Source organism: Balaenoptera physalus (genome assembly GCF_965194825.1).
Source record: "Balaenoptera physalus genome assembly, chromosome: 19".
Classification (NCBI taxonomy): Eukaryota; Metazoa; Chordata; class Mammalia; order Artiodactyla; family Balaenopteridae; genus Balaenoptera; species Balaenoptera physalus.
The window spans coordinates 65568742-65587008 of NC_138900.1; the positions used below are offsets into that span (position 1 = coordinate 65568742).

An 18267-nucleotide genomic window follows, 5' to 3' on the forward strand; every position below is an offset into this window, starting at 1 on the left:
CAAAGACCATGCGAGTCTGGCCAACCCAACTCCCTCCCACGTCCCCCTTCTGCCTTCTTAAGGAGTTCAGATTCTTGCATTCTTTCAAAGTATCTAGGAGCAAATTTAAACTGGTCATAATTAGGTTCTTGGGGATTTCTTAAGTTACTGGATCTAGCATTGAGAAAGAATGATCAAATCTAAAACTGTAATTACAATCAGAGAAGAAGTGCGACTATGTCCTTGCATGAGAGGACTAAACGTTACCCCCATCCCAGCAGCAGCAGCAGGAGCCGCCAGCCCACACCTCCTGGGAAGCGCCATGCGTCCGCGGGGCCCACTGTGGCCAGATGAGCGCCCCTGAAGTGCCCAGTGGACCCACAGGGCTGCCTCAGGCAGAGGTGCGTGTCCTCAGGAAGCCGGACCCACGGGGTGAGGCTCCACGCTCAGGCAGCAGAAAGCCACCCTAGAACGTGTGTGAAGCAAACACGCATCCTTCTGTGCACGTCCCCGGGAACTACCTGATCCCAAGCTGGCACACATACAAACTGCAATCAGCTGCAGGATAAGGAAAGCCTTCCAGCACACACTGCGAACTGAGTCCACAGCACCGCCACGCTGGCGCACACCAAGGGATCTTTGGAAACGGAAACACAGAAATGCGAGGCTTGTACGTAGAGCTGCTCGTCTTGAGAGCAGTACGTTCTTTGGAACAACAGAGCTCAGCGTCAGCTCCCTCTCCGTGCCGCTCCTACCCCGTGAGTTCTAAAGGACAGACCTCCCTGACCGTGAGGGGCCTTTGCCACTTTCCCAGCCATTTGCCACCTATGTGCTCCTCATGGGATGGCGCAGGTTGACGGTGGCCCTACAGCCGACAGGCTTCTGCGAGCCAGGTGGATGGGCTGGACACCCACACAGGACCCACAGTGCTGCTCTCTCTCTATTTTTCCTGGCTGGCAATTAGGAACGTTTGTTAGGTTTTGTCTATTTGCCATGTGAAATGAAAGATTTTGCTTGTTAATCAAAGCAAAAAAATGTATGCCCTTCTGTAACTAATCATACCATTTAAAAAGCAAGTATAAAGCAAAATTGATTTTTTTTGTACACTACAATCACTTTTTGCTGAAGTATGCAGATGGCAGTCATTTATAAATATATGTTCCCTTTATAGATTAAATTAAACCTGTCCCCTAGAAATGCTCGCTAAGTCCAATACAATCAGAAATCTGACTCTCGAGGCATCTGCTGCCAACCCAAGAAGAAGACACTCGGCTCTAACCTCCCTCCGCCACACGCTGGTGTTACACTCTGGGATAAACTGATTTTCTTTCTGGTTCTCACTTCACGTGACCAGAAGATAAGGTGCTTGGGAGGTATGACCTCATTCTATAATGCCAGGATGTGCTGGAGCAGCTGCTGGCAAGGTTAAACAGAAACACCAGAAGTATTTCTAATGAGAACTACAACTTCCATAAAAATCACACTAGTCTCTTGCAAGACTTAGAAGGTGGGTCGAGGAGACCCACTGTCCGAGGTGACTGGAGCTGGAAACAGAGTCCATATCAGATCGGTCTATCGGCTGGGGCAGTACTCACATTTCTTGAGAAGTTGGAGCAAAGCTGGAAAATCAAATGCTGTACAGTCTTTGTGTATTAAGAATGAGTTAAAAAAAAAAAAGCATCCCATTTTGTACCTATTTCAAAACATTTCATCTGGGAGGGCTACAGTGTTTAGAAGAAAAAGGGGACTCCAGATATTCCAATGATATAGACAAGAGGCAAATTCCTAGAGTCTGGTCCTTGTATGACGAGTCTATGGGCGGAGCATCACAGAAGGGTTTACCGGTATGTGCCAAACAAAGAGCCAACCTGAAACAGTACTATAACCCAGCACTGAACTGCCCCCCCCAACCTCCTCAAATCTTCAGTGGAATTAGGGACTTTGTCCCCAGAGTCAATCAAAACGCACTCTGGCTGCACACATAGCAAGGCCAAGACAGAAACCCCAGGGGCTAGAGAGAGTCCTTGCCTTCACAGGACCCATCCCTCTGCATGGCAGAACTGAGAACACAGGACCCAAAATAAGAAATGGCGTTTTACGAGCTAGGAATTCTTGCCAAAGCCTCACTAACCATTAGCATCCTCCAGGAAGAGGAGGAATAAGCCGACGTCCCGATGAGCAGGCTGAGATGTCTCAGGAAGCTGGGGTTGAATCTGGTTTCCTTTCATCTCAGAGGGATTATATTCAACTAACACAACTGATAACCTAATTTGCTGCTTTCTTTATATTTTTCTTGTTAAAATCTGCAGACTGTAACCATGGCTATTCTCCACGGCAACCATCTCTCTCTCCCTGGAGAGGCCCCCAGAATCCTCCCAGCCTGCGCTGCAGCTGGCCCTCAGCTATGAAGTGCTGGCCCCAGGGCACCTGCAGCCTCACTGTGGCCGCCCCTGTGATGTATCCTCCCCAGACCGCGTGCTCACCTCTTGAGCACAGCCACCTCGCTCCCACGGCCTGTATGTCAGTCGCCATTCAAAGGGAGGCTGTGGGCCTGAATTCTGGGGAACCCTGAGTTCTAAATGTCCCGAGGGACGTTTCAATAGTCATGAAGGATGCTGCAGCCTTCTCCCTGGTGCTCCGGGTGCACGTGCACGGTCCCACACCCCATCTCAGGGTCTCATGTGCTCCCCTCTGCTCTCCTCAGGGGCTATCCTGGCAGGAGCACAGGCATCTGTGCGGAAGCCCTCAGGGTGCGGTAAGAGCACAGGGCGCATCCTCGGAGGTGGATGCTGCTGATTCCCACGCCCACAGGAAGGAGGCCTTCCAGCTCTGGATGACTCAGGTTTAAGGAATGGGAAACATGGACAAACATGCTAATTTGACCAAGAGTTTCAATCCAAACAGAGCACAACTTCTCCAGTTTTCTCAGTAATTCTGGCTATTTACCAGTAGATGGCATCATAACCTACAGGTTGGCTTCTGGGGTCAAACTCCAATTGCAGACCAGCCTGTGATACATGCCACTGCCTATTCTGGAGATAAAAGTCACCATGGCATCAGCTTACGAAGGCTTTGGGTACTGCCTCCTACCCAATTTGGTTCTGCATGGAGATGCAGACGGCATTAAGAAAATCTGGGTTTGTAAAAGGAAAGACTGATGATTAGGACCATGCATAGCAGGGACGGCAGAAGACAGCTCTTAGAAGTGAAAACCAGCTGGCAAACAGACTCAAGGCATCAGCTCTCCTAGTTGAGTTGGTCACTTCCCGCCGCCTATAGCTGGTGTTGTGTAGAGACCTTGAACCCTGCCTGCTCGTCAGAACCAGCAGGTTTGCAAAGTAGATTCTCCAGCCCATGCTTGGAGACCGTGATTCAGAAGCAGAAAGGTTCAGAAACTCATGGGTGACTCTAACGCACAGCCATGCAGGCCGGGGGCAGCTGCCATGCCAGACAGAGAACGCAGGGAAAGCGGAGGTGCCTGTAAGCCACGGGCCGGCGCTGGCCTCACTGCACACCACGGGGACCCACCTTCGACCACACGATTCCTGCTGGCTTGGGGCGCACACAGCCCGTGGTGACGACTCGAGTTGGAGTGAGAATATAGTCCACGGTGAGGTCGTGATCCTCAAGGAGTGTCTCAGGTATGTCGACAACCTGGTCAAACAGAGGCGCGTGAAGAAGCTGACAGGGACACGGCCCCAGCTGTGTTCGCTGCATCGCTGGGTGGAAGCACGATGTCCCCCAAACCCATCGTGGGCAAGGCCGAGCTGCCGCACCAAGCGAATCCAGCCTGGCTGAGCGACGCCACGCCTGACACGGCAGGCAGTGACGGCAGAGACCCTGCCCCGCCCCGCCCCGTGCTCTCGGTAAGCAGCAGTAGCTCTGCTGGCCTGATCCCAGGAAGCACCTGGCAGTCGTGGACGATGGTGACCACCGGCGTCCCCTGGCTGACCGCTCCCATCGACACCATCATGGCGTATTCAAGGTCGGCATAGCCTTCTCCCTTCCCAATTCTCCAGCCTAAGAACAACGCAGAGAATCAGCGTCTCTGTGGGGTCTGGGGAACCACGCAGGATTACATTTCTCATTGTGGACTCAGAGGAGTTACAGAGGAAGAGCCGCACTAAATGCGTACAGTGGTTAACACACAGTGAAGTGAGCGTGGAGCCTTTTAAACACAGAGACCTCTCCTTTACCAAGGAAACTGAGCTTGCATTTATGTGAGCTTTATGTTTACGATTAACAGTAGTGAAACAGTAGTTTTTAAAAACACTAAGAACAAATTCCTACTAAAGGCATGGAGGGAAAGCAGAAAGTTTAAATCAGGGACATGGCTGTGAGACGGCACAGCCTTGCCTTGTAAAAGCACTAAGGACTCACCCAGCGCAGCCCCACAGCTTGGAAGGAGGCGGTTTAAGCAGCACTAGTGCTATTTTGCAAATTCACAAATGCGGCACAAGAAAAGGATTCATCATCTGAAGCTGAAGGACAAGCTAAGCAGGAGAAAAGAACGCAGGACAGTGGACGGTGGACGTTAGCACGCCGCTAGCTCCCAGCCGAATCCAGTTACCCTGCTTGGTAGGATGCCCAGGCCTTCTACGTAACGTCAGCATCATCACCAAGCGTGTGAGCGCCATCACTCATGCGTCCTTGTAAGATTCAGACCTGACTGAGCTACTTTTACAATGAAAAGCCTTCAACCGTGCATGCAAAGAAGCAAGAGAAAGACAATTCAACAGCAGAACAGCAAAGGGTACAAAGAGTCCACAGAGAGACAGGCGGATGGACACTGAACACAGGAGAAACGTTCAAGCTCACCCAAATCAGATGCAAGTGAAGAGGCAACTCAAATACCACCGTTCACTATCAGACACGAAAACTGAGGTGGGATAATTCTAGTTATTAACAGGAGAAGAGGGAGAGACGCAAGCAGATGGTGTGGGGATGTGAGGTGAGCACACTTTCTGGTGCGTAATCTGGCAACATCCATCAGGATTTAAAAGCCCTTTGGTCCAGCAATTCCTCTCCTAGGAATCATCCCACGGATAGTCCTCAAAGGTACCCCTAGAGCATATGATAAGATTACACCTCATTCTGGCGCTATTTGCAAGGGAAAGACGGAAACCAACACTGGAGATAACTTAAATGTATGTCAGTCAGGGCTGATGAACAGGAGGAGGCTGAGCTCTGTGCTGACAGGCAGAGCCCTTGGAGACGCAGACGCAGTGGCAGCAGGGCACAGAGCGCTGTCAGTGCAGAAACAGAACCAACATGAACACGCAGCCAGCACACAGAACACTCGAGACGCCTGTATCTCACACCACAACAGCTGATACTTCTGTGGGCATCAGGGGACAGGCAGAGGGAAAGTGGCCAGGCAATGCTTTCTGTGCTATCCACATTTTTTAAACACATGCATGGTGATTTTGTTGTTTTAATTAGGGGGTTATCGGAACAGTGACAGTTACAAAACATTGTTTTCTTTTTCATACATCCTGAACTAAAAAAGAAAACTCCTGGTGTCCTTTTAAAAGAAGAAATCTTTGCTAACTTCCCATTGCCAAAAGAGTACAGCCCAATTCCCGGCATCTGGCCTCAGGTCTCTGGAAGGACAGCCCCGGACACTAGAGGGTCATGCTACGTGACCACGGCACTCCCTCTCCCTGTCCTGCGCCACCTGCCTCGAACACGCCTGGCGCACAGGAGCTAACCCTGAGGCCTCTTCTGAGGTTGCCCTGCTCCGAGCTGGCGAGCCCCTCCTCTGAGCCCCACTACGTCCACCCTGGCTTCTGTTTCCAGCACTGAGCACGTCGCATCGTGGTTCAGCTCCCATGTCCGCTCCTCCCACCCACTGAGGACCCACAGCAGAGTCCACTCAGCGGCGGCCTGGCATCCGGCACACAGTGGGCACACGTGTGCTCATGTGTGCCCGTCCCTGAGAACACAGGTAAAGCATCTGTAACTGGGAATACACGGAAGACAAGGAATAAAGACCTGTAACATCTCACTCCTAAGCATCTCACACAGTAGCTCAGAGCAGGAACTGAGAAAAGAGTAAGTTTAAGGTGATGGTATTAAAGGCCAACATTTAAAACACGACGTTCGGGGTTCAGAACAAATGATTTAGAGCACTGTTCGCCAACTGTTTATTCGGAACCTCTATTGAAGGAAGAACTTGGCTCTGGCCGATTAACTTCCAAAGGGAGATCTGAGGATGAGCATCTCGGGACATCCTCTTGGCGGGAAGGGAGGAGGGAGAAGGCTTTCCTAGCGAGGGTGGGGGTCCCAATCACACCACACTAGCGCAGCTCTGCAATGTGCTCACCCTGCCGCAGAATCAGCAGCTCGTTTCCAACAGCACCCAGCTGGGCCTGGGGCAGAGCAGGGCAGAGAGGAAGGGGCCCTCGGGAACCCCGAGACGAGTGCTGAGGGTGGCTCAGCCCAGGGCAGAGGCTGGCATAGCGACCTGCCCTGTCCCTGCTCACAGGCCTGCGGGGTGAAGCTCCAGGCCCCACAGGCAGGCTCAGGACACCCCGCCCCGTCCAGGAGGCTGCTGCTTCACAACAAAAAGGAGCTTCAGAACCCAACGTTTCTCCACTTACTGGAGGCTCTCCAAAACCAACTATTTACTGACGCACTGCAAATAAATTCAGCTCCAGTTCCAGTTAACTTAAGAACAGAGGGGAAATCTTTCACCACCTGAAGAGAGATTATCTCACTTTATTTTTCCTGTTATGAAAAGTGAAAATGCTGTAAAGGTGTTGAGTGGGGCTGAGAGTGGGAGGGACCGAGTTAATTCTTCAAAATGAGTGATAGATGCAGTGGTTATGCAGGCCAGGCACGCGTCCAGAAAGCTGAAATTACTCACCATCAATGTCTGAAAGGCGACCGGAGCGCTGGGGGAACATCAGGCTGCAGGGTAAGTGGTCACATCCGAGAGTTTCTGTTCTTAATCTTACCTTTTTCAGAAACAGCCACGGACCCCACCACCACTAAGTCCACAAGGACCCTGGAATCCAAGCCCACGGGAGTGCTGTAGTTCCTCACGCCCTGCGGACAGACACGCGGCCTGAGAGCTCCCTGGCAGAGAGACCACCTGTCTCATAACCCACGGGGAGATGCACTCAGGGTCTGAACAACCTCCCGAGCGAAGCAAGCACGTGCACCATCCCACAGCAAACACGCAGCATCACGGAAGCGGCAGCTCAGGAAAACCACGGATCCGAACCATTTTAAGACAATTCCCCACATTCTTCCCCAGCAAAGACATCAGGAGGAACTGATAGCACAACGACCAGGATATTCATTTCATAATATTCAACAAATCATTTTCCTCCAAGAGGCAGGAGAGCACAGTGATTAGAACACAGGCTCGGGAGTCACAAAGAACTGGGTCCAGATCCCTCTCCTCTGTGGCCTCAACAGGAGGAAACTCTCTGAGCTTCAGTCTCTTCCTCTGTAAGACAGGGACACCAGCCCTGCCTCGTCCGACATGTTGGAATGAAATGACAGAGCGCAGGTAAAGCGTCTAGCACGTAAGACATGGCCATTAAGTGTGTGTGACATATCAGTTCACTGTGAAACACTGGAGGCCTCTCTCTGCGTGAACAGCTGATCACTCCTAACATATTAATTATTCAACCAAAAAGCACCCAAAACACACCCACTTATGCTAACTAATGGAGGCCTGTGTGCGAAGCACAGGGAGGCTCCTGTGGCCATGATTCTGATAATGGGCGCCAGGGAAATCTAGGAAACTAGAGTAGGATGCTGCACGGCCCAGTACCCGGCAGCAGTGGTGGCTGGATGTGGTACGGTGCCCTGTCGACAAGCACGTGACAAGTCCCTATAGGATCGGTACCATGACTGGGGCGTCCCAACCATCAAACCGCGGTCATCGGCCCGCGGTGCCCCCACTGCGGGAAAGCGTGTCTTTTGTTAAGCTCACAGCGGCCACGCAGGCAGGTCACTTGCCCACGGCCCATGTCCTCAAGCCCATTTCAGTGAGCTTGGTGCCTGGCAGCCTTGGGGAGCATGCACCCGCCTGGGGTTTTCTGTGTTGTAACCTGTCAGGTCCCCTCTTCTCTCGGGGGCTCAGCCTCACCTGCTCAGTCTGACCAGACACAGCGTGAGCAACCAGGAGTCACCCTGACTCTCCAAAATCCTGTTCTATTCAACCAAGAGTCACCGGATGGGCAGAGAGACTTATGAGGCAGTTAACAGACCTTTCTGCCTGCCCTCTGGGGTGGTTACCAGAACACTCCTGAGTCAAAGAGTAAATACAAAGACAACGATGGCAGACACAGGTGGCTGGGGTGTGACAGTAGCAGGGGGCTGAGGGACAAACTCAGAGTCTTATCTGCCAAGAAGTAAGGCTACATCACAGTCTCCTACAGTGATATGCACGGTGGCAGCATTTCACCACTAAGCTTTGGCAACCTAAATAATAATCGTACTAAATTTGCATCTGCATTAGATGTGGCTTTAAGAGTTTCTCTCTACTTTGCCATTTTTCCTCTGCCACAAAGAAAACAAAAATCTTTGGTTTCCTCTACCTGCACTCTGTCATTCTGAGGTTCATGGCCCTGGATCTCTGATTTCCATCCGGTATCTCATGATACAACAGAGCCCAAACACAGTTCAATCTGTATGCAAGTTCAGTTGTGAGAGCTGGTCTGGCTTTACCCAGGCCGGGACCAGCCAGTGCTGGCACTTCACAGGGCCTCCTGGCAACGAGCCCCATGTCGGTCACCCTTCAGAGGGGAGTGGGATGCTGTTAAGGGTGACACAGACCACTACACCAGCACCATGGCCACGTCTGACCTGGACCTCCGTACGTGGAAAGGGGCTGCTTTTACTGTCCGGAACCTACGACTTATAACAGATCACATTTCCTGCCTCACATTTCCTGCCAGCTCTCGGAAGTATGGGCTCAGATCTGTGGCCACGACCGCCAACTGCAGGGGATCACGGGGTGGGCACTTTGAACAGTGACCAGAACCAGGGTTATCTCTTATTTTTCTACATTTATTTTCCCTTTGTTCTTTTTCCTACGTGTATTTTATTATCTTATTTTATTATATGTATTTTTGTATGCCACATCAAATTCTATTTTTGCAATAAGACAGGTTATCAATAAATAGCGATAAAGCATTCACTTTTTATACACTAGACTTAAGTGGAAAATCCCTTTTTAAAAGGAATATTTTGATGCCCTATTTCTTCTTCCCACTGGATTAGGAATCAAATGACCTGGGGTCAACTCTAGAACTCTGAAAAGTCACCAAATTCTATTTCTTCATCTATAAAATACTACACAAATTCCATTATAAGGCACTCTAATGTAATATTTACACACTGGTTTTATGGCATTGTGAGGCAGTGAAGAAAATCATATTGCTAAATCACTAAAGCCATTATTACTTTAGCACTTGGTAAGGCAATTTCCAATTGAACATATTTTGGAAATTCTACCCTGTGTCCCCATTTGCTCTGGTGGCATCTGAGAAAATGCTATAGGACACTGAACAGCATCAAAAGTTAACACCAGAGGGCGTCAGAGTACCGGAAAATTGGCTTTCCCTTTTCTTTTCTAACGGGAATTTACTATTTCTCAGCTTAGTGCAAGAGAAAAACCGAGTTACAGGCAGTTTTTCTGCTCGGCTCCTGTAATGACAAGATTGCTGAATACTTAACATCACTCTTCATTTGACTTTGTTAAACACAGATCTCACCTTGGCGGATTTGCACTGTTCTGACTCACCAGAAGTCACAGATGAGAACGGTTCTTCCCTGTGGCCGGTGTTGCTTCTCAAACTTACCTGAGAGGTGGCACATTTTCTCAAGATGTCTTTAGTTGCCCCGGGGGGTGGTGTGATCTTATTAAACAACCCCGTTCTCAGTCGTGGTGTTGGAACCAACAACGTTTTTTTGCTCTTTTAAAAGAAAAGACAAAGAATAAATTACAAAATTTAAGATGGGAACTTTCTTGTGTATATTTTTAACATTGCAGGAACAGAAGCAAGTTACTATTACCTGCATTTTGGGGTGTGCGCCAAGGAGATGAGTTGCTTTGCAAACCCAAGTGAATAACACAGGGGCCAATTCTACCTAGAGCAGCTGCACTAGCCGCCTCAGAATAAAGGGGCAGGGGGGTTGTGAAGCTCGCTGACTCAACTCTACTTGCCATTCAAAATGCATACAGGTGCAAAGGACAATGCAAATCCAGATGCAGTCTGTTCTCACGGAAACTCCAGCCATAACCTGCCTGTGCCCTCTGCTCCCAGCGTTACGCACTACCCAGGTACAGGGATGTTTCACCTCGAAGCTGGCATTACACAGCCACATTAAAAACATTACCCCATCAAGCACTTATATCTAGTTTGCTGCTCAATAAATCACAGTCTGAGAGATCAGTGCTCATTACAATCCGCATTTTATATTGACCTGGGTTGATAACCGTCTTCTTCTATTTAGTTCTCAAATACCTACTGCGAGCCCCAGGGCAGGGGTTTTCAAAGCGGGGGCCCCCGGCCAGCAGCATCAGCAGCCCCTGGACGCCTGTCAGAAGTGATCAGAAGCCCCGTGGGGCCCAGCAACCTGCTTTAACAAGCCCACCCGGTAATCCTGATGCGCAAGAAAGTTGGAGAAACAAGGCCCAAGGACACCGCTGCAGATTATACAGGGGTGGGCCATGAGGCAATCATAAAATTTATAAACTCTTTCATGTAAAAAATCACATATTCTACTTTTTGTGCAGGAGATGACAGCCTGAGACCAATAAAAGACCTATAAAATCACAGTTTGGCTTATTTAAATAAAGGTTTTCAATCCCAAGAAGAGTATTTCAGCAAAAGTAACGAGTACGTGCTACTCTCCTTTTGAGTGTGACAGAGGTGGGTGATTTTGTTTGCAGTCTCCAGATCCTGGTATACTGCACACTACTCTGATCTCCCCTTGGCTGTATAGCAGAGTGCCCTGGGGAGCTCTGAGACTCCCCAGTGTCCAGTTCCACTCGAGCCTGACTCAGAACCGGACACTGGCAAGAGTCTTCAGAGCTCCTCAGGGGTGCTGACTCACAGCCAGTGTGCTCAGGCCCAGGGATCTCAAAGCTCCATCAGGGCGTTTACTATGAAAAGGTTCTAGAACCGAATGAAGGTCTGGGGTCAAGCCTGGGAAGCTGTGCCCCCAGGTGTGATCTGCGGCCGTATACATCACTATCCTTGCCTGCCGGGGTATGCACTTTCCCACACAGGATGAAAGGCGCCCGCAGATCAAGGATTCTTAGGAGTTGTAGGGAAACTGAGTCGCCACCCGAGGCCTGGTGGCATACAGCAGAATCCCACAGACCCCACACTGCCACACGCAGCGCTACACTCACTGTAAAGGGTGTTTTGTTTCAGCAAAACAACATCAGCCATTACACTAAATGAGTGCTGTTATCTGAATTTTACTGCTTTTATAGTTTTGTTTATATGTAATTTACATGTTTACTTTGGTTTTACAGTCACATAAGATCCTGAGCATTATAATTTATGCCAAGTTTTATGTTTATACTTATTAAATTATAATAAATTGAAGCAACCCTGGGGGAATTTTTCTTCTTGAAAAAGGGCCTATTATATCTAAGTTAAGAAACACTGTTCTAATTCATATATTTTGGGGACTCATTTATCAGATCTCTTACTCATGGGTTATCAAGTTTCAAAGAATTACAGTATTACAAATGTAGCAAATGAAATATATTGCAATCATTCGCTTCTGGAGAGGTACACTATAATTGGGATGCCTCAAAGTCACGGTTTCACAGTCTTTTCTCTTTGAATTCAGACATGTTCAGGACTTCTGACCGACAGACAACGAAAGAGTTCTGGACGGTCCTGGAAAAAACAACTCCAAGGACGCATTCTGCACCGGAGGGAGTCAGAAGCACCATCTTTCCACATGTGGGACTGTGCACGCCTGCCAGCCACCTGGGGAAGGTGGGCCGCTCAGCAGCCAGGGCTCAGGCTCAGGGAATGGGATTACCTGCAGCGCCAGCAGCCGGACGCCTTCCAGCGGTTTATCAGGGTCCACTTTAACTTCCTGCGTTCTGGCAAAAACCTCGAGGTCTTTGATGTTTTGGCAAGCCAGATAAGAGCCCTGGTTAGGCAGATAGACAAAGGTGCACTTACGTCGAGGACGAAGAAGCGGGCATTTTTCTGGGGTGCGTCAGGGTTGACTTTAATGGTTCTGGCCATTTTGAACGCCTGCAAACGTGGGAAATGCTCAGCGGCCCGAGAAGCACCCTGTTTTTAAATGCAAGTGCACGTTACTAAGAGGCCACCACCCTGGGCCACCCTCAGCCTGATGCTCCAGCATCTCCCCCAGGCAGGTGCGGGGGCCAACTGTGAGACCAGGTCTGGGGTCACCCGAGAAATGTCTAAGGAAGCAGCCAGGTAGAAAGGGCTGAGAAGCCAGCCTCGCTGGCTGGGGCTCCCTCTCAGAGCCCGTCACTCCTCAGGAGCCAACTGTGTGAAAAGGCACCACAACAATCGAACGCTTCCAGCCAGGAGAAATATTTCACTCTGTACCAAACGGGGGACAGTAGCCTTAGCACCTCCTCATGGCAAGGTGCAACCCACCCACCAACCCTGCACAGAGAGGCAAGAGGTGCTCGAGAGCGAAGGTTAAGTAACAAGATGAAGGACGTCTCAAAGCATAAAAGCACCCCGGCCAGCTGGCTCAGATTTCACACCACTCGCTCACTGTTCACCGCGTTCAAATCCACCGTGAAGCAGGATGGTAACTGTCTTACTACTGTTACTCATTTAGGGGTGTCCTGCTTTCACTGCGAGCGCTCCAGGAATGCTTCAGTACCTTGAAGTTGGGAATCCTGTGATGAACAGGCCGGGGAAAATCAGCTAAATTTCGTGACTCCATGTAGTCCCAAATCTGCTCACGAATGTCCTGTTTGGAAACACCTACGGCAATAAAGGGTGTGACTGATGAACTCACAGACAGGAAGCCCACGGTGCAGCAGGCCCGGGGCCCGGGGCCCGCCTGCTCCCGCTGCACCCCCAGCTCTGCCCCGCCAGACAGAACCTAGGGCTTCTGATCCCTACGTCGAAAAACTAGGGTCAGTGATAAGTTTTTACACCTCAGTAAACTGCTATAGTCCAAACACAGTGTAAATTCAATGTAACCCAAGTGTTAATTAAGCTAGTTCTATGAACCTGCAGCGGCGGGAGAACAAACGCAACCCAGGCCATGGACCCAAGCATTCCTAACTCCAAACGTGGAGATACGAGTTCTGCTCAGTTAAGGCTCTGTGATCTCACTCTCAGTCTATCGGTCTCGAGACAGCTGTGATTACTGCACTCCTGCTGTAAGTCCTGTTCGCTTCTCTTAGACCTAAGTGATTCGTAACCCAGCTACTATTTTGGATTACCAACTACAATCCCCTTTTTTTGCGGGAATCTTTATTCTAGACCTCACTTTGGTAATGGATTTTTAGGCAACAAATATTCCTTAATGACTTGATTGGGAGAGTCCTAAGAAAATCCGCATCAACCATGTGCCCCTCTTGGAATGGAGAACTATGAAAAGCAGCTTCCAGTTACGCAGGAAAAAATAAAATCAGCACATTCATATAAACAATTTTAAAATATTCACTGAATTTTTGTTTTTCTTAGTCCACAAAGATATCCCTGCACTCGTACAGAAGTTCGTTTCAAATCACTTTGGTGTGATGGGGCACCTCTCATCACCCAGGCAGGAGAGAGGGGCAGGTTCAACCTCTCAAGTCCTCCGTCTCCCCTACGTGAGTGGAGGCTGCTCAAAAGTGACACAAGGGAGCAGCCCCACAGCCAGAGAGCTGGGGGCACCTACCTGGCTGGTGGGACGTGGCTGGCAGCTGGCTTCTCACCATAAACGTTTACGAATTGTGTGGCTTTGAATCTTGTGAATAAATTACATTTTAAAAGCTTAATTCTTTTGTAAATGGAGTTTTAAAACATACAAAGGCATCTATAATGAAGAGCCTCTCTCCTCACTGTCTGCCGAGTACCAGGTCCCTTCCCCCAAGGCAATCAGTGCACCTATTTGTTCTAGTGAATTCTTCCCCAGGCATCTCAGGCTTCTCACTGGAGACACTCCAGTCTTGCCCTCATCTTCTTTCCCTAAGAGGGTGTGCTATACATGCAGCTACATACACTGCTTTGAACCCTGCTGCTACTTACTTACTATCTTGCAGATTGGTCCATATGGTATACAAAAGGACCCCCATCCTTTTCTGCAGGTGCACAGTTTCCCACGATGCGGGCAGGTCAAATTTTACTCAAGACTGATGGGCAACAGGTGGTTTCCAACCTTGTTACCGATGTGTGCCTTTACAGCCCTTGCCCATTTTACAGCGATTTGTTAAACCTCTACATGTAGTTTTAAGGCGTTAAGGGCCAGAGCCAAAGGTTTCCACTGCTTATGCCCACAGGCTAGACACAGATTCCCTTGGAAAAGCAACCATACCAGGCCCTTCACAGCCAGACCCCAGAGCTTCCTGGACTTCCTGCAAACACTGCTGGTGCCTCTTGACCCTAGCTGTGCTTCTGAACCACTGCAGAAATCAAGAATGCAGATTCGAGTGTACTTAGGGAACGCACATCTCCAAAGATGCCGGCCAAGACTATACTACTGTTGGCCTGGCTGGGGCCATGCAGGCAGTTTCCAGCACTTGGCTTGTTCTTTCCTGCTGGGAGCTCTGCATTTGCTGGTCTCTGCTGGAAAGTCTGTTCTACTCCCTGTCCCTCAGGCAAACCCTCACTCTTCAAGGCCCAGCTTCGGCACCACCTCCAGGAAGTCTCCCCTCCATGCTGTTCCAGTGCCCCGAGGATCCCTGGCACAGGGTGTGGAATGAGCTGCAAAGCTCTCCTGGCCGCTTCAGCCTCATCTCCTGTCACCCTCACATCGAATTCAAAAAGTGGCCCAACCACGCCGGTACCTAGCCCCACACACCTGTCCCCCTGTCTTTTTCAGGCCTTTGTACCTCCTCTCCTCCCCTCCCCTCCCAGGTTCTCCCCCTCCTCTCCCTTCAGGCCTAGCTGCGACGCCACCTCCCCCAGAAAGCATTCTGAGTGCTCGGTCACAAACGTCCCTTCTTTAGGACCCTCCCCCCTTGAGGAACCCAGAGCACGCTCACTGCTTGCTTTTTCAAACAGAAACCATTACAGCGACACAACTATTAAAAAGCTACTACATTTATCACTGTCACTAACAACCCAGACGTCCAATAATATCCCCAACACTGTGCACAGTGCTGTGTGGGACACAGAGATGTAGGCATTGGGGCCCTTGCTCCAGAGTCAGTAAATCACAAACATCCGGGTGACTCCCACTTAGAAAGCAATGGGCTAATTGCAAGGCGAGGGAGAGAATAAAAGGGCAGGTTCTTGCCCTTGGAAAGTTACCAAAACATGGGAAATAATTACAATAATAAAACGCGACATATATTAATGTGAGAAATGCATGAACCTTGTTCCGTAACTGCCCAACAGGTCAGCCTGGGTCTCGTTCCTTCTACCTCTAGCCCTGAGGTCACTCCTGGCATCTCCAAAGGTCTTTGTCACCATCCCACTGAACTATCGGCACCTGTTTACTGTGCTGTTTCCACGCTACCCAGACAGTAAGGGAGGAGTGGATTTATTCAGGGTTGTCGAACCGGGCTTTAACAGACCCTGGGGCACCAACAGCCTTCGTAACACCTTTGCCAGGCAATTCTGCAATCAATAACCAAAGCTCAGGGGCTCTGGGGCGAGCCTCCCCAAGGCCTAGGGAAGGGCCTGGGACAGCCGAGGTCTCGGAAACCATCCGTTAAGAGGTCTGTGATGCAGCACCCCAGCGTTTAGGTTAAATTGGCTTCCGGTCCTGCCCCTGCCAGCAGCTGTGAGCCGCCGTTTCCCCTGCTGTAAAGAGGGCGTGATACGGGAGACACATCTCACGGGGGCGCACGGACAGTACCACGTACCCAGAAGATGGTCTCCCTTCCTCTTCCCACCTGCTTCACCGACAGTGTCGGGTATCCGGGTCGCAACCGACCGCAGGTTCGACCCCGCACCCGCCTCCGACCCCTCTGAGACCCCGCCCGCCCCTCCACGTCCCGTCTGCCCAATCCCCGGGGACCCCTCCGCGTCCCCGCCCGTCTCTCAGCGGCCCCTCCGCCTCCCCGCCCGTCTCTCAGCGGCCCCTCCGCGTCCCCGGCCCGTCTCTCAGGTGGTTCCTCCGCGTCCCCGCTCGTCTCTCAGTGGCCCCTCCGCGTCCCCGGCCCGTCCCTCAGGTGGTTCCTCCGCCTCCCCGCCCGTCTCTCAGTGGCCCCTCCGCGTCCCGGCCCGTCTCTCAGGTGGTCCCTCCGGCGGCTCCTCACCCGCCCTCGGCTCCATGGCGACGCCGTCAGTGCGCGACAGCTCCCCCAGCGGAGTCCGGCACAAAGTGACGACACCTGTGCGCGCCCTCCAGGCGCCTGCGCACTGGCCTGGGGTGGGGGTGGGGGCGGTGGCGTAGCCGCTGAGGCCTGGTGGGAACGTTCTGCGGCGCGCATGCGCGTGCGGCTCCGCGGGCCTTGCGAAGGGAGGTGGGCGTGGGGCCTGAGGGTTTGTTCTCTGAGCAGGCCAGCATAGAGCCCCTGCTCCGACGTGCGTTTGCCGGGCGCTGGGGAGCTACCGAGTGAACAACCCCTGGACTGTCGGAGCCCACTGCCAATTCAAACACAGCTACCTCCTCTTCTATTCCCCAGAGGCCTCCTACTCCGGGAAGCCGGCCTGGATTGTTCCTCCATGCCGCGATCCCTCTCCTGTGAGACCCTACAAACGTTAAATGCCGCAGTTTATTTTCTGTTCCCTGACTTCCCCCTGCATCATCTACACACACACACCCCTCCTAAAGTGCTAAACAAATAAATAAATAATTCTAATAACAAAGGCTGGCTCCCGAGAAGCTAGAAGATTCCCTTCCCCCTGGGGAGCCGCTCTGCTTCATTGGGTGCTTTACAGGCCCCCTAGGGCCTCCCTTGCTTATCGTCACCGTGAGACCCGGTGGTCACTTTAAGGCAGGATGGTGATTCCAAGTCTGGTGTATTCCCTGGGGCTCAGAACACCCATCCCACAGTCTGCAAATTCGGTGAAAAACATATAGCCTCCTCACCTCTTTCTCTCCCTGCCCTGTCCAACAATCAAAGCCTTGTCTGCACCTCCCAGAGAGCAGTCGCTTCTTGCAGGGTCCGATAATGAATCCTTTTACCCCACCCAGTTAATTACAGGCTTGCAAGTTGGTGGTATAAGAAGCTAAAATTTCATAGACATTGAGTCATGTGTTCAGAAGTCATGCCTTCGTGCATACGCTATTGACTGTGTATATATAGTTATGAAATTACATAAACGTATGTTTCCATATAGACTATTTTTATTTATACAGAAGTTTGTATTTTAACTTTTTAAGTTGACTCTAATTTCTAAGACGCTAACCCTAATCTCAAAGAGGCAGCAAATTAATGGGTTAAGAGATCCCGATTCTCTCACTTGTAGCTGAAAATTTGTGGTTACTTAAGATCTCTAAACCTAAGTTTCCTCACCTGTAAAATGGTGATATTAACAGGACCTACCCCAAAAGAGGATTAAATGAGATGTCACAGGCAGAACATCTTGGCACACAGTATGCATGCGTTATATTTTCCCTTATTTATTAGGGAGGAAAGTCTTGGAAAAGTCATACATTCATTCAATAAACACTTCTTGTGTACTATTATGCCCCAAGGTACCCTCAAGGCACTGGGGCTGCAGAGAGAAACAAGACAGAGTCACCAGCTGCCTGGAGAGGTAGGACATGTGTGGCAGATGTGAGACTGCTAAACAAAAGTCAGCTCACCCATCTGCCTGGGCACAGGGAAGACTGAACTTCCTGTCCCTGGGGTGTGTTGGGGCCACATGATCTGTTCAGGCCAATGAGTTGTGAATGGAAGTGACATGTGTCACTTGGACACTTAATTCCCAGGGCAGAATCTGCCACTCTTGCCCCTGCCAAGGTGACAGGAGAGGCAGCCTTTGAAAATCCAGGCTCCTGAGTGACACCCAGCTGGGGTTGGCTCAAGACGAAGTCAATGAGACTTGGGCTGTTTGTTACTGCAGCATACACCAGCCTCAACTGACTGATACACTGTGTAAGCCAACCAATTGCATAGCAACATGCATAAGGGCAACTGTATAGAACTGGCATGAAACGGGCAGCAGAGAGAGGTATGCAATTGACTCTCTTTAAGAAGAA

General features: G+C 50.6%; 1 protein-coding gene across 10 annotated transcripts in view; it reads right to left on the bottom strand.

Annotated features, from left to right (window-relative positions):
- Positions 1-18267, bottom strand: part of MTHFSD (methenyltetrahydrofolate synthetase domain containing) — a 305628-nt gene that overhangs the window by 15703 nt on the left and 271658 nt on the right. For 3 of the 10 annotated variants that reach the window (XR_014256649.1, XR_014256650.1, XM_082436926.1), the window contains exons 1-7: positions 16376-16452; positions 12838-12941; positions 12007-12120; positions 9801-9914; positions 6939-7029; positions 3887-3999; positions 3508-3633 (exon numbers count right to left, since the gene is read on the bottom strand). Coding sequence is in view for 8 of the 10 variants with exons in the window: in XM_082436926.1 (XP_082293052.1) it covers positions 3508-3633; positions 3887-3999; positions 6939-7029; positions 9801-9914; positions 12007-12120; positions 12838-12941; positions 16376-16391 (678 nt within the window). In the remaining 2 variants the exon portion in view is untranslated. Of the gene's footprint in view, positions 1-3507; positions 3634-3886; positions 4000-6938; positions 7030-9800; positions 9915-12006; positions 12121-12152; positions 12267-12837; positions 12943-14198; positions 15018-15979; positions 16090-16375; positions 16453-18267 lie in introns of those variants that run through there. The other 7 variants (XM_082436929.1, XM_082436928.1, XM_082436927.1 and 4 more) reach the window with 7 other exon arrangements.